General features: G+C 45.4%; 1 protein-coding gene across 1 annotated transcript in view; it reads right to left on the reverse strand.

The window, feature by feature from the left end:
* Window positions 1-50: 50 nt before the first annotated feature.
* espl1 (extra spindle pole bodies like 1, separase) overlaps window positions 51-27,254 on the reverse strand; it is a 29,101-nt gene continuing 1,897 nt past the window's right edge. The window contains exons 5-32 of the mRNA XM_035777751.1: window positions 27,101-27,202; window positions 26,797-26,908; window positions 26,476-26,603; window positions 25,369-25,568; window positions 10,731-10,973; window positions 10,403-10,547; window positions 10,024-10,183; window positions 9,642-9,781; window positions 8,641-8,775; window positions 8,381-8,497; window positions 8,066-8,237; window positions 7,447-7,572; window positions 6,924-7,080; window positions 6,301-6,410; window positions 5,034-6,178; window positions 4,457-4,874; window positions 4,138-4,296; window positions 3,807-4,020; window positions 3,388-3,590; window positions 2,986-3,113; window positions 2,681-2,803; window positions 2,254-2,403; window positions 1,908-2,075; window positions 1,577-1,681; window positions 1,367-1,482; window positions 1,179-1,262; window positions 701-865; window positions 51-473 (exon numbers count right to left, since the gene is read on the reverse strand). Of these exons, the coding sequence (XP_035633644.1) occupies window positions 272-473; window positions 701-865; window positions 1,179-1,262; window positions 1,367-1,482; window positions 1,577-1,681; window positions 1,908-2,075; window positions 2,254-2,403; window positions 2,681-2,803; window positions 2,986-3,113; window positions 3,388-3,590; window positions 3,807-4,020; window positions 4,138-4,296; window positions 4,457-4,874; window positions 5,034-6,178; window positions 6,301-6,410; window positions 6,924-7,080; window positions 7,447-7,572; window positions 8,066-8,237; window positions 8,381-8,497; window positions 8,641-8,775; window positions 9,642-9,781; window positions 10,024-10,183; window positions 10,403-10,547; window positions 10,731-10,973; window positions 25,369-25,568; window positions 26,476-26,603; window positions 26,797-26,908; window positions 27,101-27,202 (5,427 nt within the window). The 3' untranslated portion in view covers window positions 51-271. The remainder of the gene's footprint in view (window positions 474-700; window positions 866-1,178; window positions 1,263-1,366; window positions 1,483-1,576; window positions 1,682-1,907; window positions 2,076-2,253; window positions 2,404-2,680; window positions 2,804-2,985; window positions 3,114-3,387; window positions 3,591-3,806; window positions 4,021-4,137; window positions 4,297-4,456; window positions 4,875-5,033; window positions 6,179-6,300; window positions 6,411-6,923; window positions 7,081-7,446; window positions 7,573-8,065; window positions 8,238-8,380; window positions 8,498-8,640; window positions 8,776-9,641; window positions 9,782-10,023; window positions 10,184-10,402; window positions 10,548-10,730; window positions 10,974-25,368; window positions 25,569-26,475; window positions 26,604-26,796; window positions 26,909-27,100; window positions 27,203-27,254) is intronic.

The following is a 27,254-nucleotide window of genomic DNA, read 5'->3' on the forward strand; positions in this document are numbered from 1 at the left end:
TACTGAGCTGGAGCATACATGCAATTCCTTTCAACACCAAAGCACAGGGATTGTTTGGCAAATACTTCATTTTATTGACAAGCATTAATTAATATATATCTAAAACGATTCACCATATCCAAAATAAAAAAAATAAAGGATCACCAACATTAGTTGACATTTAAGGCAGCAGCCCTGTGAAGCAGATAATACAGCCAAGTTTAAAATCATATCCAATTCATGTGTTGGGGATCAATGGCTTTGTGTGTGTTTGGCAAGATGTCCTCTTATCCTAGCGCAGATGGATGGGGAGGCCGTAGACCACGGGTGCTGCCCCTATGAGGTGTTTGAGGTGTGTGGCCTGGCGGGACAGGGCCATGTGGTCCAGGAGTGGAGCCCCAGGACCTGCAGACAGCCAGGACTCCAGCAGAGCCTTGGTGAAGCGGTCAATGTCCCGATCCGTTACATCCCACAGATTCCCCAGAATCAATGGGCTGCAGGCCAGAGAAGAGACAGATAGGCATGATATACATGTCAAAATCACACAGGCAAAAATAAAACAGACAGGCAAGTTAATCTAGGACTTTTAGTCAGTGTATGGCAGTAAAACAGAACACATGAAATGCCCTTACAGCATCTAACATTTGCATTTATTTCAACAACAAAAAAGATGAAGAAAGCATGGTGTCTCAATCTTTACAGGTGTGTGCACCAGTCTTACCAGCCAGCCATGAGGTAGTTGAGGATGATTCCTGTCCCCTCCAGCTCCCCTCGTACAGCCAGAGCAGCACTGCTGCAACCAAAGAGCAGGGAGGCAGCTCTCATCTCCTTCTTCAGGATCCTCTGCCCATCCAGGAACCGCGCTCCCGCCCCATGACCCACGTAACTACAGAGACAGTGAGAGGCATGTGAACCAGACTCTTCAGCACCCAAGTAATCAGAAACAAGTGAAGTAAGATCTGGTGATTTGTGACACCAATTCAAAGCATCTCACAGCTAGCATAATGCAAGACAAGTGGACAACACACACTAAAGACAGTCAAACTTCATGTTAAACTACATTTGTTTGTGTAATAAGGCAATTAATTGACAACTAAGCCTAAAGACATGTTGGTAGGGTATGCTTTGCTGTCATACAGGTGAACGATAACTAATATATCTTCTCCGTAACAGGACACTTAACTTCCTTCTAGACTCACATGTAGAGGTCTTTGGCAGTTACTGCATCTTGCAGTTGATCTGGGTCAGGAGCCACACCGCACACACCCTGCCAATGTTGTTCACTTAGGACAGACAGAGCGAGAGTCAGAGATTCATCAAATTCTAAAGGACACAGACGAGGAAGACGATTAAAGCCCTCAAACAGTGTCGTTGGTGCTGCACTCACCTGGTGAACGACTGTTTGAAACGCTCCTCTGTGTCTCCCAGGTTGGCGTCAGGGTTGAGCACGTAGAACACCTGCTTAGGGTCAACACCTCCATTCAGGACACCACCCAGGTCAGACTGAGGGCCAGGAGAGACATGCAGACATCAGTATTCAACTTTAACAACTAATCTTTGTGGAATAAATTTGGGCCATAGGGGTGTGTGGTCTGACCTCTTTTAGAGCACAATGGCCCAGCAGTGAGTGTAGAGAGGGCATGCGGGTGACAGAGCAAGGCCTGAGGCAGGAGATGCTCTCCCATGGCAACTTCTGGAGGTACTGCAGGAGAGGACAAGACCGACATTACACCTGGCTTTACCACAATAGTCACACTCACAGGCAATGTGTTCACGTTATGCAAGACTCTCCCCAATCGTCCTCTAAACAAAGAGTGTGCATTGTTTTGCTTTGTACGTTGATCTTGCTTGGCACACGAGTCGATTTGAGTGTTGGATAGAGTGGGGAGAAAGTGTTTGTGTGCAAGACTAGTGCGAGAGAAACCAACCTTGTCCAAGATGAGCACCACGTGGCCTTCTGGCTCGGGCCTCTCTGCCAGTACAGCCGCAGCGGTCTGCAGAAGGTCCACACACTGCTTCCCCCGCTCTACACACACTCCCTGGGCAAAACACTGCAGCTGGGACTGGGAAAGCAGAGGAGAGGCAGACAGCACAGCCTGGAACACACAGGGTTAAAATAAGTTATTTTAGTACTTCTGGCCAATGTGCCTCTGCATGCTCTTTGGAGTCATGGTCTGGTTATGGTGAAAGCACTGACAACTGCTGCTGTAAAAAGGGCTTTATAGACAAATGTGATATCTAAGATATACATGGGAAGGCATGTGGAAGCAGCACCTTCAACATCTCCTCTGAGGTCTGTGCCCCCCAGGCAGCGAGGGTCTTCTGGAGGTGCTGGGCCTGGACAGACAGCTCAGGGTCAGAGGTCAGGGGTAGGAGGAGCCCCCGCCAGCAGCCCAGCAACCCCTCCATCTCCTCCAGCAGCCTCTGAGGAAAGCGAGAGAAAGTGAGGGAGAGTGAGAGAAAGGGATGTTTAGGGACATACCAAAATTCTCTCATTACCATAAAGAGATGTTGTAATCAATACTACACCATTTTGCATTTACTTTATTTATCATAACCACCTTCAATCTTACCTACAGTATAAGCATTCCTTCAACATATGTTTTGGAATGAATATGCTTCTTGCAGCAACATAACCTCTCATTTTACATGATCTCTTTTCACCCAAACCCAGATGTACTTTCCTTCCCACCAGTCTTACCTCCATGCGTGTGTCCAGGGCCCTCCTCCCCTCCCACCACTTGACCTTCTCAGACACACAGCTCACAGCCTTCTGCTCCTTCTGAACACTGTCCATCTCCTGCACCAGCCAGCTCATAGGGTGCTGATGATACACAGGGAAGACAGAAGTCACTCACAATGCATGCGTTTAAATATACTGTGTAGGAACCCAGGTTGAGAAAATGAGAAAAGGTTTAGAGAGCAAGAGGAGAGAGAAATAGAGTGCAAGAGAATACAAGGATAATATAAATATATGTGTGCTTGGGGGGTGGGTGGGTACCCAACCTCTCGCTGGGCCGTGGGGATGCGGACGGTGACAGGATCGGAGTCCCTCTCCAGCCGGGACAGCAGGACGGTGTCCCCAATTTCCCCTGGGTGCACCCCCAGCACAGACAGCACACACACAGTCACCCCTAAAGAGGGGACAAAGTATCACCACATCACTGTTGCCACTAGAAAAACACCATACATCCATTGCAGTCCATCTAATGCACAGGCTGTGGACTTCAGGGTTATGGTCAATTACATTTAATCTTCCAGCACGAAAAAATACTAATAGGGAGTATATTGCCACTTTTCAAAATACAATTTAATTTCCATCACAAAATAGTTAACCCTGATAACCAATGTTATTTAACTGAAATATTTTTCTTGCCACAATAAAACATTGAAATCTGCCTGTGGTACCGGTGGGGAGGTCTTGTAGTTGTGTGATGAACTGTTGGCAGTGTTGCTGTGGGAAGACAGAGGGCTCAGCTGTGGGGAAGGAGAAGATTTTCTCTAGCTGAGACAGCCTCTGTTCTATAGGGTTCCCAGTCTGGCTCGAGGGCTCCTCTAGACTCAGAGAACCCAGTCTGTCTGCCAGCTCAGATGAACTCTTCTTCAGCTTTCTACAGGAGGGACACAGCAAAGGAATCATTTCATCTTTAAGCACACAGGATTGAAAGGGGGGGGGGACAGAATGATGTAAGCAACATGTTGATTTCTCCACCTAGCCTCGTATAGGTTTAGATCCACATGTATCCAGTTCCTTCAGATCTGTGAATATAGTAGGGGTAACCCAGGGGTTGTTTTCAGCCTGATCCAGAGAAAGTATGATGACTTACTTGAGGCGATTGGCCAGGTGCCGTGTCATGTGATGGCGGGAGGTCACACCCAGGGATTGGACGTGGAGCATCGCCGTAGTGACAGAATCCTTTTGCCCCAGCGACAGGGCCAGCAGGCCACAGAGGCGGGGGTAGAGGGTGGGCGGGGGGAAATGCTGCAGGGCCAACCAGGCGGAGCGAAGCAAAGACTGCACTGCCTCCACAGAGAGACAGTCTATGGAGAGAACAGAGAGAGTAGAACAAGGGAAAGAGGGTTAGGTTCAAACTGAGCACTTCTATTCACCCTAAAACTGTTCATTGTCACTGTACAAGGTGCAGCCAGCAGCCTCACCAGGCCCAGTGTTAGAGTGAGGGAGTTGGGCCTGGGCTTGCAGGGCCCCCCCTGGGTGACCCTCACGCCTCAGCTCAGACAGACAGTCTCGCTCTCTATCACCACACAAGTCTCTCCTCAGGACCTCAAAGTCTGTGTCTGGGCCGTCCAACACCATGCCTGTAGACAGAGAATAAGCAAAATACCATTGGTTAAAAAGTTATTGAATTACAGTAGAATACAAGTCCCTATTCCTTAGAGCTTGAATTGGATACCCACTGCATGCGAAGGCAGGCAGTTCTAGTCTATGGAGTATACGAGCAACATGAAATACTCTTACTGGCTGCACCAGTCTCCTCAGTCTCGGTGTCTGACGCCCTCAGCTCCTCGATACTGGAGTCCATATTAAGTCCATCCATCTCCTCTTCAATGGTCCTCATCCTCTCTGGCGCCTCACTGTGTCCCCCTGTCCCAGGCTGTTGTCTTCTGGGTCTGCCTCTCCTGGCCGGGGCAGACTGGGAGGAGGATGACACAGAGGCGACCAGCTCGTCCTCAGAGGAGGTGCAGGAGAGGGGGGCGGCAGCATCCTTCCTGCCCCTCTTAGGAGGGGCCTTGGCTGTAGGGGGGTCAGGGACTGAGACTTCTTTTGGGGCACGGAGTGTCCTGGTGGAGGTGATGCGCTTTTTGGAGACCACAGGTTTCTCTTTGAGCTCCACTTTGGGGTTGGATTCAGTGTCACTCTCATCACTGAACTCCACCTATACCAGGAGACAAAAATTAGTACCTGGCTGCACCCTATGGCCAACACCCACACTAATAAGTACATCGCCATACCAATTTTCATCCGTGCATACAATCCATTTATTATAACTATAGATACGAATAATCTGGTCTTGCAGCCTGTCCCCTATTTGTACCTTAAAGCGAGATTTCTTGGTGCGTTTGGGGGCTGCAGGTACAGGCTGTGGTTTATCCTGAGATGGTGACAGCTCCTCATAGACCTGGAAGGGCAGATTAGCGGCAACCTTGGCTGCTCCTCGCCTAGCAGAGGAGGGAGCCTTGACCCTCTGGACGGGGGTGCATGCCACTGTGGGCACCTCTGTGTTGAATTCAAATGATTTAAGCTCCCCCACAGACGACTTGGCCCTGGATTGTTTGACCACCACAGGTGTTTTGGGGACCAAAGACATTTGTCCCTTGGAGGAGAAACTCACTTTGATCTTGGGGATGTGGTCTTTGGTCTTCTTGGTGTTTTTAGCTTTAGCAGCTGTGACCACTGGGTCTTTGGACTTCTTAAGTGGGGTTGGAGGTGGGGGTAGTGTTTTAGGCTTGTGGTCCACCTCCACAGCTCCTTTGGGTGGAGGGTTCCAGGCCCAGGCTGCAGAAAAAAGCTCCTCAGGGGGGCAGTCTCTCTGGGTGGCCAGGGCCAGACAGGAGACCTGGGCTTTGGCCCCCAGAAGCCTGGCCCTAAAGGGCCCCAGCTCCGGAGAAGGCTTGGAGGCCACAAACGCCAAACCAGCCTCTAGGACTTTCCAGGTATCTGCAGCCTTCCCCATCCTTAGCTCCAGACCCGACATGGCAATGCGCAGGTACACCCGTGCCTCTAGATCCTGGAGCAAACAGGGTTTGGGTGGGAGGGTCTTGAGGGGGAAGAGCTTGGTCAGTTTGGTGGCCAACTTCACAGTGATGCTCTTGCAGCGGGCCAGAGCGGCCAGGTGGAGGTTACGACTGGCTCGGACCTCAGTGGGGCTTAGCTGGAGGGCCAGGTCGGCCTGTGTGGTGGCCCAACGAGCAGTCACCCTTCCCAGGCTGGGCTCAGAGCAGCAGGGGCATTGGCAGTCGGCCACATGGCCCAGGGAAGACAGCAAGCGCTGGGCCCTGGCTTTGAGGGGAGGGGAGCTGGCCAGGTCCCGCTCGATGGGTTCCTTGGGGAACCAGCGGGTGCTCAGGAAGGCCTTACAGTCCTCCTCAACACTGGGAAGGGGAGACTCTGGCTTCGGAGCCGGACGGCCTTTCCTCGGTTGGATCCTCACCTCCGCCTTCTGCGCCCCATTAGTAAAGTCTAGAGGAGTCCAGAGGAGGGTTGACAGTGGTATTGTTACAAAGAATGGCAGCAAGACTCAAATGCTTCCACCAACATTATGTATAATTCACAGTCATTTGAATATGTATGTAAAGTTGTACCGGTGCAGAGTTCCAGCAGGTTCCTGACTTTGTCCAAGTCAAAGCCACACTCCTCCCTCTCCCCCTTCATCAGCTCCAGCTCAGCCTTTATCACCAGCAGCTCGGCACACCTACAAACACACACAATATGAGTTTCTGAAACACCCAAAATGTATTGTATATTATGCACATACAAGAGGTCAAAATAACACTGAAATTATGAAAAAGACGATAATGCCTTTTTGTGTAAGAGCGGTTTGAAAAAATTCCTGGAATTTTACCCTGTTCAGGTGGGATGGAACATATCAGATCCCACATCATGATCTGATAATAGACCAATGACTGTTTGTCTGGGTAAGGTGGTGGGCTCAAACACCATCCTATAAACCAATTAGGGCTGAGTATGGAAATATCTTCAGATTTGTTTCCTAACGCCTACACAATCAATACTGGAGGTTGAGGGAAATAAATTATTTTAATTTTTTTTTTAGAGTTATTGTCACTCAATAAACAAACATGTATTTATTAGACATACAGTGATGATAAAAAATTAAATAAAAATGACAACATGGATAGGCCTCAATTATTTCTGAGAACTTTTGAGAACTCCTCCTGTAGTGGAGGAAGCAGAGACAGACACTTACTGGCTGAGAGTTTGCAGCTTGGTGGCCAGTTTGAGGGCCTCTAGACACTGGAGCTTGGCCTCATGGACGGCTCCACTGCTGCTCCTCACCGACACCATTCTCACAGAACAGCCCAGCAGCTCAGACAGCAGCTGCCACTTCAACACCAGATTATCACCTAGGAAGGGAGGGTCAAAGGTCAAAGATGATAGAATGGCATCTACCTCAGATGGGGGCTGAATTGGTAGGTTATGGTGGGTGTGTGGGAAAAGTACAAAGACACAAGTAGACCAGTCTTACAGCTTTACCTGGGTCATGTTGATTTGACACCAAACGGCTATAAGGCCACTGATGGCAAGAAGTGGAGGGAACACAATCAACGCAAGTCAAGGTGCAACCCCCCAAAAATGGGATAATCTTTGAAAAAGCTCAACGCTTGTTCACCATTAAAAACATTAATTTAGGCAACAATCAAAAGCTCGAGGCCCACTGAGAAAACGGTTTAATCCTTCAGAACAAGTGGAAGCTGCCAGCCGTACAGTACCTTGGTCTATGAAGCGTGTGTCAGTGCTGCTGCAGGCTCCATACAGGCCATTTCCCACCAGAGTCACCAGCAGACTACACAGAAGCTTCAGGCTCTCATACAGGGCAGTGTCTGGGGTCTTCAGCCCTGCAACACACAGTCAAATTCAATCCAATTTTATTTGTCACAGGCGCAAAATACAACAGGTGTAGGTAAACCTTACCGTGAAATGTTTACTTACAAGCCCTTAACCAAAAATGCAGTTTGAGAAATAGAGTGAAGAAAATATAAAGTAACAATAAAATGACATAATATAACGAGGCTATATACAAGGTTTCCAGTACCGAGTCAATGTACGGGGTCACACACTAACATGACAAACGGCTAAATGTAGTACCTGTAGTGTCCAAAGAACAGTGACATTTACAAATGAAACGTGACATGCCATCTATCAGTCGACGCTACGAGGTCCAGAGCCTGCTGTTTTTTTGTTCTACGTGATAATTAACTGCACACACATCTGGTGTCCCAGGTCTAAATCAGCCCTGATTATAGGGGAACAATGAACAAATGCAGTGGAACTGGCTTTGAGGTCCAGAGTTTGAAGGGTCTAGACTCTAGATTAGTAAAGGGTGCAGACCATGTTGGGTGATGCGTTGGCGCAGTGCCGGTGGCAGTGCGGCTGTGTCCAGACTCAGGTATACACTACTGGTCTGTAGTGCCCGTGCACGCAGCAGGTACCAGCTCTTAGAGTGCCTTTGCTCTCCCACCTCTTTCAGAACCTCACATAGGTAAGGCACACCCTGTGCCACCTGTGGAGATATAGAGAGAAGGGGAATAGAGTTAACGGATGACTATTGACAAAAAAGGCTTAGGGTAGACTCAGATGGTAGCAACACTAGTGCTGTCACTTTGTGAGCTCCCTCTGTGTTGTGGCTAATACTCTGTGTGTTACCTGTCCTTTGCTGTAGCAGAGCTGAGCCCTCAGCAGTTTGGCCAGCACAAAGAGAAGGGAGGGGCCCCCAGTGTTGGGATCGGGGATCAGACAATTCTCTGCTTCCTCCAGCTGGGCCTAAAACACACAGTATTGAAACGTTAAAAACAATAAACATACACTTTACAAAGGAGCACAGCATCTAAGGGTAACATTCAGTACATGACATTCCTGACTGCTTACAATTTCAAACGTAAACATTTAATCAGCAGGTGGGTTACCTGGGCAATTTCAGGGGCACCCAGCTCCAGCAGCAGCCTGGCAGAGTGGCACAGGGAGGAGGCATGGCCTTGAGCATCACCAAGGCGACGGGAAAGGCCAGAAGCCAACTGGTAGGCCTCCAGGGCCTGCAGAGGCTAGGAGAGGAAGATAAGTGTTTTCCAAAATGACATAGAGTAGCCAGTCAAATAGAAAAAGTAGCCAGCCAGGCGCTCCCAGAGGTAAACCTATTTGGCCGAAGGAGCTCTATTTTGGTGGCTTCTGGGTCTAGGCCTAAATGATCAGGATCATTTTCATAGTGAGATGACAAACCTTTCTCGTGAGATTAAAGTCTTATTTACAATTTACTTCAAGATATGAACTGCCACGTTTGTTCATCAAGTGACGTATTATTAAAACAGAAAAAATTACAAATAGCCTACATTCTCTTGAAAAGTAAATTCAATGTTAAACTGAAAACATTTCAAATGATAGACTGAAGTATTACAGTGCACAAAACATTAGGAACACCTACTCTTTCCGTGACTATGAAGCTATGATCCCTTATTAATGTCACTCATTAAATCCACTTCAAAATCAGTGTAGATGAAGGGGAGGAGACATGTTAAAGAAGGATTTTTAAGCCTTGAGACATGGATTGTGTATGTGTGCCATTCAGAGGGTGAATGGGCAAGACAAAAGATTTAAGTTCCTTTAAAACAGTATGGTAGTAGGTGTTAAGCGCACCGGTTTGAGTGTGTCAAGAACTGCAACACCGCTGGGTTTTTCACACTCAACAATTTTCAATGTGTATCAAGAATGGTCTACCAAAAGGACATCCAGCCAACTTCACACAACTGTGGGAACAGGCTGATTAGCCAACAGTTGGCGTTAATGTAAAACACTGGAAGATGGATATATGAAGGGCCAGTCATACGGGCTGGAACAGGACGTAGATACTAGGAAGTAAATACTAGCCCTGTCAAGGACTACAGTGTGTAGAAGCTTCAGGTGTTAGTGTTACCTTGCCCATGAGTTTGTAGAGGGCAGCAGTGAGGGCGATGGAGGTGCAGGTCTGTTTAGGGTTCTTTACAGAAGGCAGCTCGTTCCTCTGCAGTAGAGAGGCCCACTCCCCAAGAGCCTTGTCAAGAGGTTGGCTCAACTCTGAGTAGAGAAACACACACTCAGTAATTCACTCGTTACTGAGTGAGAAACAGCAATGGTCAACCTGCCATAGACTCATACACTGACAACTATGGGAAGTGGAATCCAGCATAGGCACATGTGGTGGATTCTAACTGCATGGTGTATGAGCCAAATACTTACAATGTAAAGAATACAGTGAACGTCAATCTAAATTAGCTCTACTGGACAAGGATGATTGGGAAGTGAAAGAAGATCCTTACTGCTCTCAGCAGCAAGATTGAAGCGCAGGCCCTCGTACACCAGGTTGCTGTCCTGCTGCTTCTGCTTGTCCTCGTAATCTAGGTCATTGGTCTCCACAGGGTTGGTGTCGCCCCCTGCCTGCTGCCGCACATTCTGCAGCCTCTTCTCCTTATCTATGGCCTGGTCAAGGGAAGAGTGGTTCATATAAAAATGGCAGCGAATCAATAAACAGGCTATCAAAACATCTAGAACCACACGTAAATCTGTTCAACTGAGAATATACAAGAAACAAAAGGCTAGCAATTACAATGTCAAATTTAAGATTAAAATGTAACGGGGTGAAATCTAGATGTCATGAATAATGAGAAATTAAATATTTTCAAACACATTACCACCCACCTCCTGCAGGTTCTTCTCCAGGGTGCAGACATACAGCCACAGAGAGGCGTGGGCCTTGTCGTCCTTCAGCCTATCAGCATTCTCCTCCGTCTCTGGCTCCTCCTCCAGCAGTCTCAGGGCCTCGTGGGTAAAATCAACGGCAGAGCTGCCATGGCAACGCAACAAAAATAAACTGCTGAAGAACTACTAAAGCACGTCAGCATAAGTTATATTAATAGCATTGGCATTCCACAGTTGAGTAGTATTTGTTTCCTATCAGTCCATCTGAAGCAGAATAAGTTAGTTACAGTAGTATTGCCATTCCACAGTAGAGCATCTTTTGTCCTACCAGTCTGTCTGTTCACTGAAATCCTGAAAGCACACCACTTGGGCCATCTCACACAGGTAGACGGCACGCAGGTGTGAGTGGTGGCTGTCCTCGTGGCAGATGTCCAGCAAGTCACACAGGGTGTTGTAGCGCTCCTGAGTGCTGTCCCCGGCCACCTCCTTGTAGGCACGCAGCTCCTCCTCTAACAGGCACAGCATCACCCCCTCGTCAGGGACGTCAGGCCCAAAGCCATCACGTAGGGTCCTGACAACACAACAGCACAGGGACAGTCATACTCGAATGGGGTCTCTTAAGTGGTAAAGAGGAATTTATCAAACATTCACAACTAAATTATCCTCATCAGGCTTCCCTATGCTGAAAACATTGTGTAGAAATTGTTTTGGAGTCTGAAAGCGTACACCAGTATACAGTGCATTCGGAAAGTATTTCGAACCTGTGACTATTTTATTACGTTACAGCCTTATTCTAAAATTGACTAAATCATTTGGTTTCTCTCACAATTACCACAAAGGTCAAAGTGAAAACAGGTAATAATTTTGGGCAAACGTATTAAATAAAAAAACTGAAATTTCACATTTACAAGTATTCAGACCCTTTTACTCAGTACTTTGGTGAAGCATCTTTGGCAGCGAGCACAGCCTTGAGACTTCTTGGGTATGACGCTACAAGCTTGGCACACCAGTATTTGGGGAGTTTCTCCCATTCTTCTCTGCAGATCCTCTAAAGTTCTCTCAGGTTGAACGAGGCGCAATGCTGCACAGCTATTTTCAGGTCTTTCCAGAGATGTTCGATCGGGTTCAAGTCCGGGTGAATCAAGGACATTCAGAGACTTGTCCCAAAGCCACTTAAGCGTTGTATTGGCTATGTGCTTAGGGTCATTGTCCTGTTGGAAGGACTCCATGTTTTCATCCAGGAGCTCTCTGAACCCGAGTTTCCCAGTACATGCCGCTGAAAAACATCCCCACAGCATGATGCTGCCACCACGCGTCACCGTAGGGATGGTGCCAGGTTTCCTCCAGGCGTGACGCTTGGCATTCAGGCCACAGACTTCAATCTTGGTTTCATCAGACCAGATAATCTTGTTTCCCATGGTCTGAGAGTCTTTAGATGCCTTTTGGCAAACTCCAAGTTGGCCGTCATGTGCATTTTACTGAGGAGTTGCTTCCATCTGGCCACTCTACCATAAAGGCCTGATTGGTTGAGTGCTGCAGAGATGGTTGTCATTCTGGAAGGTTCTCCCATCTCCACAGAGGAACTCTAGAACTCTTTTTAGAGTGACCATCGGGTTCTTGGTCACCTCCTTGTTAGCAGTTGATGTTACTCTTCAATAACACAGACCCCAAAGCAAATCAGTGGGAGAAAAATACATATATTGAATGAGGACAAAAATCATAGATGTTACGCTGAGAGAAAGATGTTCATTCTCCCCTGTCCTCAGTGATTCTCTCCACAGAAAAAGTTTTATAACCCAACCCTAGACCGTGGTTGCCCAATTAGAATTCCTTGCAATAAAACTGGACCAATGCCCAAATAACAAGTATCCTATTTCAGGCTCAATGTATAGACAAATTGCCTATTACAAAAACACACAATTTCCATTGATCTTTAATTCCCTCTTAACCTTTAGTCCTCTGCGTTGTGTATTTATCTTCAAAGTTTTTTTAAATCCCTGACCAAGGCCCTTCTCCCCCGATTGCGCAGTTTGGCCGGGCAGCCAGCTCTAGGAAGAGTCTTGGTGGGTCCCAAACTAATTCCATTTAAGAATGATGGAGACCAGTGTGTTCTTTGGGACATTCAATGCTTCAGAAACCTTCCCCAGATCTGTGCCGACACAATCCTGTCTCAGAGCTCTACGGACAATTCCTTCGACCACATGGCTTGGTTATTGCTCTGACATGCACTGTCAACAGTGGGAACTTATATAGACAGGATTATGTGTGCCTTTCCAAATAATGTCCAATCAATTGAATTTACAGGTGGTAAATCAAGTTGTAGAATCAATCAAGTTGTAGAAACATCAACGATGATCAATGGAAACAGGATGCAATGGAGCTCAATTTTGAGTCTCATAGCAAAGGGTCTGTATACTTACGTAAATAAGAAAATGTTTATTATAAAAACCTGCTTTCGCTTTGTCATTATGGGATAGTGTGTGTAGATTGCTGAGAATTATTTTTTTGTGTGGAAAAAGTGAAGGGGTCTGAATACTTTCCGAAGGCACTGTATGCATGCATGCATACCACCGTTCAAAAGTTTGGGGTCACTTAGAAATTTTTGTTTTTTAAAGAAAAGCAAAATAAATGAGTCCATTAAAATAACATAAAACTGATCAGAAATACAGTATATACATTGTTAATGTTGTAAATTACTATTGTAGCTGGAAACTACAGATTTGTTATGGAATATCTACATAGGCATACAGAGGCCCATTATCAGCAACCATCACTCCTGTGATCCAATGGCACGTTGTTAGCTAATCCAAGTTTATCATTTGAAAACCCTTTTGCAATTATGTTAGCACAGCTGAAAAACTTCTGATGAATGAAGGAATAAAACTGGCCATTTTTAGACTAGTTGAGTATCTGGAGCATCAGCATTTGTGGATTTGATTACAGGCTCAATATCGCCAGAAACAAAGTACTTTCTTCCAAAACTCAGTCTATTCACGTTCTGAGAAATTAGGGCTATTCCATGTAAGAAATTGCCAAGAAACTGAAGATCTCGAACAACGGTGTACTACTCCCTTCACAGAACAGTGCAAACTAGCCCTAACCAGAATAGAAAGAGGAGTGGGAGGCCCCGGTGCTCAACTGAGCAAGAGGACAAGTACATTAGAGTGTCTAGTTTGAGAAACAGAAGCCTCACAAGTCCTCAACTGGCAGCTTCATTAAATAGTACCTGCAAAACACCAGTCTCAAAGTCAACAGTGAAGTGGCAACTACGGGACGCTGGCCTTCTAGGCAGAGTTCCTCTGTCCAGTGTCTGTGGTCTTTTGTCCATCTTAATCTTTTCTTTTTATTGGTCAGTATGAGATGTCTTTTTCTTTGCAACTCTGCCTAGAAGGCCAGCATAATCAAATTCACAAATGCTGATGCTCAACTAGTCTAAAGAAGGCCAGTTTAATTGAGTCTTTAATCAGCTGTGCTAACAATTGCAAAAGTGTTTACTAATGGTCAATTAGCCTTTTAAAATGATAAACTTGGATTAGGTAACAACATGCCATTGGAACACAGGAGTGATGGTTGCTGATAAAGGGCCTCTGTAGATTTCCATTAAAAAAAATAATAATAATAATGTAAAAAGCCATTCCCAGCAACAATCGTAATTTACAACGTATTTCTGATAAAATTGTACGTTATTTTAAAATGGACAATTTTTGCTTTTCTTTCTAAAACAAAGACATTTCTAAGTGACCCCAAACATTTGAACAGTTGTGCACACACACCAAAAAAGAAACATCCTCACTGTCAACTGCATTTATTTTCAGCAAACTTAACATGTGTAAATATTTGTATGAACATAAGATTCAACAGACAAGCTGAACAAGTTCCACAGACATGTGACGAAGAGAAATTGAATGTGTCCCTGAACAAAGGGGGGGGGGGGATCAAAATCAAAAGTAACAGTCAGTATCTGGTGTGGCCACCAGCTGCATTAAGTACTGCAGTACATCTCCTCCACATGGACTGCACCAGATTTGCTGTGAGAGGTTACCCCACTCTTCCACAAAGGTACCTGCAAGATCCCAGAAATTTCTGGGGGGTATGGCCGTAACCCTTACCCTCCGATCTAACAGGTCCCAGACATGCTCAATGGGATTGAGATCTGGGCTCTTTGCGGGCCATGGCAGAACACTGACATTCCTGTCTTGCAGGAAATCACACATATGAGCAGTATGGCTGGTGGCATTGTCATTAGAGGTCGACCGATTAAATCGGAATGGCCGAATATTTAGGGCCGATTTCAAGTTTTCATAACAGTCGGTAAGCAGCATTTATGGACACCGATATGGCCGATTACATTGAACTCTGAGGAGACTGTGTGGCAAGCTGACTACCTGTTACGCGAGTGCAGCAAGGAGCAAGTTGCTAGTTATCATTACACTTAACATAAATCACTAGTTAAACTAGTAATATCGTCGACCATGTGTAGTTATGTAGCTTGTCCTGTGTTGCATATAATCGATGTGGTGCTTGTTAAGTTATCATTGAATCACAGCCTACTTCGCCAAACGGGTGATGATTTATCAAGCGCATTCGCGAAAAACCATAAACATCAATGCCTTTAAAATCAATACACAAGTATATTTTTAAACCTGCATATTTAATTAATATTGCCTGCTAACATGAATTACTTTTAACTAGGGAAATTGTGTCACTTCTCCTGCGTTCTGTGCAAGCAGTCAGGGTATATGCAGCAGTTTAGGCCGCCTGGCTCGTTGAACTGCGTGAAGACCATTTCTTCCTAACAAAGGCCGTAATTAATTTGCCAGAATTTTACATAATTATGACATAACATTGAATGCTGTGCAATGTAACAGCAATATTTAGCCTTATGGATGCCCCCCATTCGATAAAATACGGAACTATTCCGTATTTCACAAAGGATGAACGTTTTGTTTTCAAAATGATAGATTCTGGATTTGACCATATTAAACGACCTAAAGCTCGTATTTCTGTGTGTTTATTATATTATAATTAAGTCTAAGATTTGATATAGCAGTCTGACCGAGCGGTGGAAGGCAGCAGCAGGCTCGTAAGCATTCCTTCAAACAGCACTTTCCTGCATTTGCCAGGAGCTCGCGCTCGTTTGCTTGAAGCATTGCTCTGTTTATGACTTCAAGCCTATCAACTCCCGAGATTAGGCTGGCAATACTATAGTGCTTATAAGAACATCCAATAGTCAAAGGTATATGAAATACAAATGGTAGAGAGAGAAATAGTTATATAATCCCTACAACTTCTTACCTGGAAATATTGAAGACTCATGTTAAAAGGAACTAGAGGTCGATTGATTTTTCAACGTCGATACCGATTATTGGAGGACAAATAAAGCCGATACCGATTTAAAAAAATGGGCCAATAATTTACATTTGTAATAATGACAATATTGAATGAACACTTATTTTAACTTAATATAATACAGCAATAAAATCAATTTAACCTCATAAATAATGAAACATGTTCAATTTGGTTTAAATCATGCAAAAACAAAAAGTGTTGGAGAAGAAAGTAAAAGTGCAATATGTGCCAGGTAAGAACGCTAACATTTAAGTTCCTTACTCAGAACATATGAAAGCCGGTGGTTCCTTTTAACATGAGTCTTCAATATTCCCAGGTAAGAAGTTTTAGGTTGTAGTTATTATAGGACTGTTTCTCTCTATACCATTTGTATTTCAAATGGGATGTTCTTATAGGCACTTTAGTATTGCCAGTGTAACAGTATAGCTTCAGTCCCTCTCCTCGCCCCTACCTGGGCTCGAACCAGGAACACATGGACAACAGCCACCCTTGAAGCAGCGTTACCCATGCAGAGCAAGGGGAACAACCACTCCAAGTCTCAGAGCGAGTGACGTTTGAAACACTATTAGCGCGCACCCCGCTAACTAGCTAGCCATTTCACATCGTTACAGCAGCCTTATCTTGGGAGTTGATAGGCTTGAAGTCATAAACAGCAGAGCTGCTGGCAAAACGCACAAAAGTGCTGTTTGAATGAATGCTTATGAGCCTGCCGGCGCCTACCACCGCTCAGTCAGACTGCTCTATGAAATCATAGACTTAATTATAAACACAAAAATGCAAGCCTTTGGTCATTAATTTGGTCAAATCCAGAAACTATCATCTCGAAAACAAGATGTTTATTCTTTCAGTGAAATACGGAACCGTTCCGTATTTTATCTAACAGGTGGCATCCAGTCTAAATATTTCTGTTACATTGCACAACCTTCAATGTTATGTCATAGTCACGTAAAATTCCAATGAGCCAGGTGGCCCAAACTGTTGCATATACCATGAAGCTGCGTGCAATGAACGCAAGAGAAGTGACAATTACACATGGTTAATATTGCCTGCTAACTTGGATTTCTTTTAGCTAAATATGCAGGTTTAAAAATATATGCTTCTGTGTATTGATTTTAAGAAAGGCATGGGTGTTTATGGTTAGGTACACGTTGGAGCAACGACAGCCATTTTTCGGGAATGCGCACTGCATCAATTATATGCAATGCAGGACACGCTAGATAAACTAGTAATATCATCAAACATGTGTAGTTATAACTAGCGATTATAATTGATTAAGTTTAATGCTAGCTAGCAACTTACCTTGGCTTCTTACTGCATTTGTGTAACAGGCGGGCTCCACGTAAGGCAGGTGGTTAGAGTGTTGGACTAGTTAACAGCAAGATTGCAAGATTGAATCCCTGAGCTGACAAGGTAAAAATCGGTCGTTCTGCCCCTGAACAAGGCAGTTAACCCACCGTTCCTAAGCCGTCATTGAAAATGTGTTCTTAACTGACTTGCCTAAAAAAGAAAAAATGGCAAAAATCGGCATCCAAAATTACCGATTGTTATGAAAACTTGAAATCGGCCCCAATTAAAGCGGCCATTCCGATTAATCGGTCGACCTCTAAAAGGAACCACCAGCTTTCATATGTTCTGAGCAAAAGGAACTTAAAAAGGTTAGTTTCCCCCCACATGGCACATATTGCACTTTTACTTCCTTCTCCAACACTTTGTTTTTGCATTATGTAAACCAAATTGAACATGTTTCATTATTTATTTGAGACTAAATTGATTTTATTGATGCATTACATTAAGTTAAAATAAACGTGTTCATTCAGTATTATAGTAATTGTCATTATTACGCATATATATATATACACACATACAAAAAAAAAAAAAAAAATTGGCCAATCGATTAATCGGTATCGGAGTTGAAATATCATAATCGGTTAACCACAAATTGCCATACTGGTGGGTCATGTCAGGATGAGCCTGCAGTAAGGGTAGCACATGAGGGAAGAGGACGTCTTCCCCATAACGCACCGCGTTGAGATTGCCTGCAATGACAACAAGCTCAGTCCAATGCTGCTTTGACACACCGCCCCAGACCATGACAGACCCTTCACCCCGCTCCAGAGTACAGGCCTCAGTGTAACGCTCATTTCTTCGACTATAAACATGAATCCGACCATCACCCCTGGTGAGACAAAACTGCGACTCATCAGTGAAGAGGACTTTTTGCCAGTCATGTCTGGTCCAGCGACGGTGGGTTTGTGCCCATAGGCGACATTGTTACCGGTGATGTCTGGTGAGGACCTGTCTTACAACAGGCATACAAGCCCTCAGTCCAGCATCTCTCAGCCAATTGTGGACAGTCTAAGCACTGATTGAGGTATTGTGCGTTCCTGGTGTTAACTCGGGCAGTTGTTGTTGCCATCCCGTAACAGTCACGCAGGTGTGATGTTCTGATTGTACCGATCCTGTGCAGGTGGTCGGCCACTGCGAGGACAGACAGCGCTAAAGGGAGACAGGACATAAGCAGTACAGACAGTGCAATTATATTAACTGCTGTCCTCATGCCTCACTGCAGCATGCCTAAGGCAAGTTCACACAGATGAGCAGGGACCCTGGGTATCTTTCTTTTGGTGTTTTTAAGAGTCAGTAGAAAGGCCTCTTTAGTGTCCTAAGTTTCCATAACTGTGACTTTAATTGCCTATCGTATGTAAGCTGTTAGTGTCTTAATGACCGTTCCACAGATGCTTGTTAAATGAACCATAAACAATTAAAGAACATGCATGGGAAACAGTGTTTAAACCCTTGACAATGAAGATCTGTGAAGTTATTTTGATATTAATGAACTATCTTTGAAAGACAGGGTCCTGAAAAAGGTATGTTTCTTTTTTTGCTGAGTAATATGAGAGAGAGCGAGCGAGCAAGAGAGATGAAGTCACTAGTTTAAATGTATTTGGCTAAAGTGTATGTAAACTCAGTTCCACAATTCCTGACATTTAATCATAGTACAAATCCCCGTCTTAGATCACTTAGGATGACTACTTTATTTTAAGAATGTGAAATGTCAGAATAATAGTAGAGAATGATTTATTTGAGCTTTTATTTATTTCCTCAAATTCCCAGTGGGTCAGAAGTTTACATACACTCAATTAGTATTTGGTAGCATTGCCTTTACATTGTTTAACTTGGGTCAAACATTTCCGGTAGCCTTCCACAAGCTTCCCACAATAAATTGGGTGAATTTTGGCCCATTCCTCCTGACAGAGCTGGTTTGTAGGCCTCCTTACTCGCACACGCCTTTTCAGTTCTGCCCACAAGTTTTCCAAATGATTGAGGTCAGGGCTTTGTGATGGCACTCCAATACCATGACTTTGTTATCCTTAAGCCATTGTGCCACAACTTTGGAAGCATGCTTTGAGTCATTGTCCATTTGGAAGACACATTTGCAACCAAGCTTTAAATTCCTGACTGATGTCTTGAGATGTTGCGTCAATAGATCCCCATAATTTTCCTGCCTCGTGCTGCCATCTATTTTGTGAAGTGCACTAGACCCCCCCTGCAGCAAAGCACCCCCACAACATGATGCTGCCACCCCCGTGCTTCAAGGTTGGGATGGTGTTCTTCGGCTTGCAAGCCTCCCCCTTTTCCTCCAAACATAACAATGGGCATTATGAATAAAAATGAATAAAAATGACCTACAATTCCTTACAATCAAATGCAGACCGAATGATCTTCCAAGAGAATTATCTTATTTTGCTTACCGCCCCAATAGGTCCACTGACGATGCAATCGCCATCAAACTGCACACTGCTCTATCCTAGCTGGACAAGAGGAATACCTCTGTAAAAATGCTGTTCATTGACTCCAGCTCAGCATTTAACACCATAGTACCCTCCAAACTCATCATTAAGCTTGAGACCCTGGGTCTCGACCTCGCCCTGTGCAACTGTATCCTGGACTTCCTGACGGGCCGCCCCCAGGTGGAGAAGGTGGGAAACATTTCCACTCTGCTGATCCGTAACACTGGGGCCCCACAAGTGTGCGTTCTGAGCCCTCTCCTGTACTCCCTGTTCATCCATGACAGCGTGGCCATGCACACCAACTCAATCATCAATTTTGCAGACAACACTACATTGGTAGGCTTGATAACCAACAACAACGAGACTGCCTACAGGGGGGCCTTGGTGTGTGGTGTCAGGAAAATAACCTCTCACTCAACGCCAACAAAACAAAGGAAATGATTGTGGACTTCAGGAAACAGCAGAGGGAGCACCACATCGACGGGACAGTAGTGGAGAAGGTGAAAAGTTAAGTTCATCGTTGTACATGTTACAGACAAACTGAAATGATCCACCCACACAGACAGCGTAGTGAAGAAGGTGCAAAAGTGCCTCTTCAACCTCAAGAGGCTGAAGAAATTTGGCTTGTCACCTAAAAACACAAACTTTTACAGATGCACAATCGAGAGGATCCTGTCGGGCTGTATCACCGCCTGGTACGGCAACTGCACCGCCCTCAAACGCAAGGCTCTCCAGAGGGTAGCACGGCACATCATCGGGGGCAATATACCTGCCCGGCAGGACACATACAGCACAAGATGTCACAGGAAGGCTAAAAAGATGTTTACATATTATATTACTCATCTCTATATACTGTATTCTATACCATCCAACACTGGATTCATTAAAAATTCCTACAATGTGATTTTCTGGATTTTTTCCCCTCATTTTGTCTGTCAGAGTTGAAGTGTACCTATGATGAAATTTAAAGGCCTCTCCTCTTTTTAAGTGGGAGAACTTGCACAATTGGAGGCTGACTAAATATAGCGGGCATTACAAGATATACAAGACCACTGATCTCCCTCGTTCTAGGGCTCCATGCAAGATCTCACCCCGTGGGGTCAAAATGATCACAAGAACGGTGAGCAAAAATCCCAGAATCACACAGGGGGACCTATTGAATGACCTGCAGAGAGCTGGGACCAAAGTAACAAAGCCTACCATCAGTAACACACTACGCCGCCAGGGACTCAAATCCTGCAGTGCCAGACGTGTCCCCCTGCTTAAGCCAGTACATGTCCAGGGGCGTCTGAAGTTTGCTAGAGAGCATTTGGATGATCCAGAAGGAGATTGGGAGAATGTCATATGGTCAGATGAAACCAAAATAGAACACTTTGGTAAAACTCAACTCGTCGTGTTTGGAGGACAAAGAATGCTGAGTTGCATCCAAAGAACACCATACCTACTGTGAAGCATGGGGGTGGAAACATCATGCTTTGGGGCTGCTTTTCTGCAAAGGGACCAGGACAACTGATCCGTGTAAAGGAAAGAATGAATGGGGCCATGTATCATGAGATTGAGTGAAAACCTCCTTCCATCAGCAAGGGCATTGAAGATGAAACGTGGCTGGGTCTTTCAGCATGACAATGATCCTAAAGGGACAAACTGAATTGGTCCACTCACACTGACAGCGTCGTGAAGAAGCGTCGTGACCTCAGGAGGCTGAAGAAATTCGGCTTGTCACCAAAAGCACTCACAAACTTCTACAGATGCACAATCGAGAGCATCCTGGCGGGATGTATCACCGCCTGGTACGGCAACTGCTCCGCCCTCAACCGTAAGGCTCTCCAGAGGGTAGTGAGGTCTGCACAACGCATCACCGGGGGCAAACTACCTGCCCTCCAGGACACCTACACCACCCGATGTTACAGGAAGGCCATAAAGATCATCAAGGACATCAACCACCCGAACCACTGCCTGTTCACCCCGCTATTATCCATAAGGCGAGGTCAGTACAGGTGCATCAAAGCTGGGACCGAGAGACTGAAAAACAGCTTCTATCTCAAGGCCATCAGACTGTTAAACAGCCACCACTAACATTGAGTGGCTGCTGCCAACACACTGTCATTGACACTGACCCAACTCCAGCCACTTTAATAATGGGAATTGATGGGAAATGACGTAAATATATCACTAGCCACTTTAAACAATGCTACCTTATATAATGTTACTTACCCTACATTATTCATCTCATATGCATACGTATATACTGTACTCTACATCATCGACTGCATCCTTATGTAATACATGTATCACTAGCCACTTTAACTGGATTGCGTCCTACCTGACAGGTCGCTCCTACCAGGTGGCGTGAATCTGTCTCCTCACCACGCGCGCTCACCACTGGTGTCCCCCAGGGCTCTGTTCTAGGCCCTCTCCTATTCTCGCTATACACCAAGTCACTTGGCTCTGTCATAACCTCACATGGTCTCTCCTATCATTGCTATGCAGACGACACACAATTAATCTTCTCCTTTCCCCCTTCTGATGACCAGGTGGCGAATCGCATCTCTGCATGTCTGGCAGACATATCAGTGTGGATGACGGATCACCACCTCAAGCTGAACCTCAGCAAGACGGAGCTCCTCTTCCTCCCGGGGAAGGACTGCCCGTTCCATGATCTCGCCATCACGGTTGACAACTCCATTGTGTCCTCCTCCCAGAGCGCTAAGAACCTTGGCGTGATCCTGGACAACACCCTGTCGTTCTCAACTAACATCAAGGCGGTGGCCCGTTCCTGCAGGTTCATGCTCTACAACATCCGCAGAGTACGACCCTGCCTCACACAGGAAACGGCGCAGGTCCTAATCCAGGCACTTGTCATCTCCCGTCTGGATTACTGCAACTCGCTGTTGGCTGGGCTCCCTGCCTGTGCCATTAAACCCCTACAACTCATCCAGAACGCCGCAGCCCGTCTGGTGTTCAACCTTCCCAAGTTCTCTCACGTCACCCCGCTCCTCCGCTCTCTCCACTGGCTTCCAGTTGAAGCTCGCATCCGCTACAAGACCATGGTGCTTGCCTACGGAGCTGTGAGGGGAACGGCACCTCAGTACCTCCAGGCTCTGAACTGGCCCTACACCCAAACAAGGGCACTGCGTTCATCCACCTCTGGCCTGCTCGCCTCCCTACCACTGAGGAAGTACAGTTCCCGCTCAGCCCAGTCAAAACTGTTCGCTGCTCTGGCCCCCAATGGTGGAACAAACACCCTCACGACGCCAGGACAGCGGAGTCAATCACCACCTTCCGGAGACACCTGAAACCCCACCTCTTTAAGGAATACCTAGGATAGGATAAGTAATCCTTCTCACCCCCCCCCCCCTTTAAGATTTAGATGCACTATTGTAAAGTGACTGTTCCACTGGATGTCATAAGGTGAATGCACCAATTTGTAAGTCGCTCTGGATAAGAGCGTCTGCTAAATTACTTAAATGTAAATGTAACTATGCCACTTTGTTTACTTTGTCTACATACTCATCTCATATGTATATACTGTACTCGATACCATCTACTGTATGCTGCTCTGTACCATCACTCATTCATATATCCTTATGTACATATTCCTTATCCCCTTACACTGTGTATAAGACAGTAGTTTTGGAATTGTTAGTTAGATTACTTGTTGGTTATCACTGCATTGTCGGAACTAGAAGCACAAGCATTTCGCTACACTCGCATTAACATCTGCTAACCATGTGTATGTGACAAATAAGATTTGATTTGATTTGAAACACACCGCCCGGCAACGGAGTGGCTTCGTAAGAAGCATTTCAAGGTCCTGGAGTGGCCTAGCCAGTCTCCAGATCTCAACCCCATAGAAAATCTGTGGAGGGAGTTGAAAGTCTGTGTTGCCCAGCAACAGCCCCCAAAACATCACTGCTCTAGAGGAAATCTGCATGGAGGAATGGGCCAAAATACCAGCAACAGTGTGAAAACCTTGTGAAGACTTACAGAAAACGTTTGACCTCTGTCATTGCCAACAAAGGGTATATAACAAAGTATTGAGATAAACTTTTGTTATTGACCAAATACTTATTTTCCACCATAAATTTGCAAATAAATTCATTAAAAATCCTACAATTCTGGATTTTTTCTAATTTTGTCTGTCATAGTTGAAGTGTACCTATGATGAAAATTACAGGCCTCTCATCTTTTTAAGTGGGAGAACTTGAACAATTGGTGGCTGACTAAATACTTTTTTGCCCCACTAACTTTTGTATGACTGATGCCTTTAGTGAGAGGTCTAATGCTTGAATATTTAATCATTTCTGCCCTCCGAATTCATATTCGTTATATAAATAGGCCCTTTTAATTTTGTCTGGCTTGCCGTTCAAAATAAAATATTATATTTTTTTGTTCATACAATTTAAAAAGCAGGGCACTAGGTGTAGGCAAAACCATAAGCAAATAGGTAAACTGTGATAAGACTAAAGAGTTAATCAGGGTGATTATTCCACAAATACAGGTACATTTGAGATTTTTGGTTCCAACCACCGTGTCCTTGTGAGATGCAGAGTAAGTGAAAGGATGATCTCCGCATGTGTGGTTCCCACAGTGAAACATGGAGGAGTGACGGTGCTTTGCTGGTTACACTGTCTGATTTACTTCAAGGCACACTTAATCAGCCTGGCTACCACAGCATTCTGCAGCTTTATGCCATCCCATCTGGTTTGCACTCAGTGGGACAATCATTTGTTTTTCAACAGGACAATGGCCCAACACACCTCCAGGCTGTGTAAGGGCTACCAAGAAGGAGGCTGATGGAGTGTTGCATCAGATGACCAGGCCTCCAAAAATCACCTGACCTCAAACAAATTGATACGGTTTGGGATGAGTTGGACTGCATAGTGAAAGAAAAGCAGCCAACAAGTGCTCAGCATCTGGGAACTCCTTCAAGACTGTTGGAAAAGCAAGGCCTCCAGGGTGGCGCAGTGGTTAAGGGCCACCAGAGACTCTGGGTTCGCGCCCAGGCTCTGTCGCAACCGGGAGGTCCGTGGGGCAACACACAATTGGCCTAGCGTCGTCCGGGTTAGGGAGGGCTTGGCCGGTAGGGATATCCTTGTCTCATCGCGCACCAGCGACTCCTGTGGCGGGCCGGGCGCAGTGCACGCTAACCAAGGGTGCCAGGTGCACAGTATTTCTTCTGACACATTGGTGCGGCTGGCTTCCGGGTTGGATGCGCGCTGTGTGGGGTGGTTGGGTTGTGTATCGGAGGACGCTTGACGTTCGACCTTCGTCTCTCCCGAGCCCGTACGGGAGTTGTAAAACTTATAAAAAAACGTTTTGTTTTTTAAAGACTGTTGGAAAAGCATTCCAGGTGAAGCTGGTTGAGAGAATGCGAAGAGTGTGCAAAGCTGTCAAGGCAAAGGGTGGCTACTTTGAAGAATCTAAAATATATTTTGATTTGTTCAATACTTATGGTTACTACATGATTCCATATCTTATTTCATAGTTTTGACATCGTCACTATTATTCTACAATGTAGAAAATAGTAAAAATAAAGAACCCCTTGAATGAGCAGGTTCTGAAACCTTTGACTGGTAGTTTGAGAGAGAGATATACTTGTCAGAGTACTCAGAAAGAGGAAAATTCATGTTTTTAAATGAGACAAATAATATTTGTTTTTAAATTGTGTGGCAATGGCAGAAATAGCCTTCAACTTAAGCTCATATATGCATAGAAAATGCAAAAGCGGTTATGCTATTTAGCAGCAGCCCAGTGAAGGATGAGGAAAATCTGATGTGAAGACGAGAGCTCATGGCTCGGTCACGTCTCTTGAGTGTAGCCTACCTGAGGCGTGTGTCCTCCTGACCAGCCCGGGCGGCGTCAGCCTTGGTCCTGACCCACAGGGACACAGGTTCCGTCATGTGCTGAGTGAGCCGCTCCCCCGGCCCCAGGGTCTGCAGCCACAGGATGACCCAGTCCAGCGCCCGCTCCAGATGACTACCGCGCCTCGAGCTCTGCACCGCCAGCATGAAGGCCCGGCTCAACTAAAGGGGAAATAGAGGACTATTCAGATTACATAATAGAAACAAATTACATTTGTAATAAATAGTGCTTTTTATAGCACTTTTTGCAATTCTCCAAGCACTTTATATGAAAGCCAAACACCCACCAAAAACTATACTGAACAAAAATAAAACGCAACAGTTTCAACTAATTTACTGAGTTAGTTCATATAAGGAAAATCTGTCAATTGAAATAAAATATATTAGGCCCTAATCTATGGATTTCACATGACTGGGCAGGGGTAGGCCCACCCACTTGGGAGCCAGACCCAGCCAATCAGAATGAGTTTTTCCCCACAAAAGGGCTTTATTCCAGATAGAAAAACTCCTGTTTCATCAGCTGTCCGGGTGGCTGGTCTCAGACGATCCCACAGGTTTAGAAGCCAGAAGTGGAGGTCCTGGGCTGGTGTGGTTACACGTGGTCTGTGAGGCTGGTTGGACGTACTGCAAAATCCTCTAAAACGATGTAGGTGGCTTATGGTAGAGAAATTTACATTACATTCTCTGGCAGCTGCTCTGGTGGACATTCCTGCAGTCAGCATGCCAATCACACACGCCATCAAACTTGAGACATCTGTGGCATTGTGTTGTGTGACAACTGCACATTTCAGAGTGGGATTTTATTGTCCCCAGCACAAGGTGTACCTGCATAATGATAATGCGGTTTAATCAGCTTATTGATATGCCACACATGTCAGGTGGATGGATTATCTTGGCAAAGGAAAAATGCTCACTAACAGGGATGTAAACAAATTTGTGTACAACATTTGAGAGAAATAAGCTTTTTGTTTGCATGGAACATTTCTGGGATCTTTTATTTCAGCTCACGAAACATGGGACCAACACTTTACACACAGTGAACCAATTAGATAGCGGGTGGGTATCTTACCCTGTCCACAGACAGAGAGGGGGGGCAGTTCTTGCATAGCTCTTGGCACAGGATCTCCACCAGGGTGAATGCTTGGTCGTATAGCCGACGGTTATAAAGACCACACACCAGGTTACTGACCGCGGTCACTGCGGAGATGAAGTGACACAGAGTCAGATAGGGAAGCAAGAGAGAGAATATTATTATAATAATCGATAACGTAGATTTACGTAGATCATTTACAATGATATGGTGAGCATTACAACAGTTATCACAACATCTGCAGTGCACTCTTTTAAGAAGCCTGTAAAAATGAGAAATCAGAGCTATCAGTTAGTATACCTGCTTTGATGAGGATGTTGTCACTGGGCAGCTTGCGTAGCTCAGTCATCATCCGGCCAGCTGTTGCCTGGCAGTACAGCAGTACTCTGTCCAGGGTCTCAGTATTTTCCAGCTACAATACATTTAATATATTGTGTCAACAGTCAAATAATGCACATGTCAAATCTAAATATCTTTACTAGCTACACTGACAGACCAGGGCTAAACCTGAGATAAATGTGTACACCCGATGACTAGCAGCTACTGAAACAGTACTTCTCTGTAATTTAAGGATAAAACTAGTTTGGGGTGAAACCCTCCTTACCTGTGAGGCCAGCATGCTCTCATAAGAAAACACAAAGCCTTGGTACATGCTGAAGCATAGGGACTGCTGAAGTCGGCTCTCCTCAGACTGTGATCCCAAGTCCTGTCCGGGGTGACACACACACACACAATGTAACATTTGTCAAACATAATTG

The sequence above is a fragment of the Oncorhynchus keta genome, chromosome 10 (assembly GCF_023373465.1).
Source record: "Oncorhynchus keta strain PuntledgeMale-10-30-2019 chromosome 10, Oket_V2, whole genome shotgun sequence".
Lineage (NCBI taxonomy): Eukaryota > Metazoa > Chordata > Actinopteri > Salmoniformes > Salmonidae > Oncorhynchus > Oncorhynchus keta.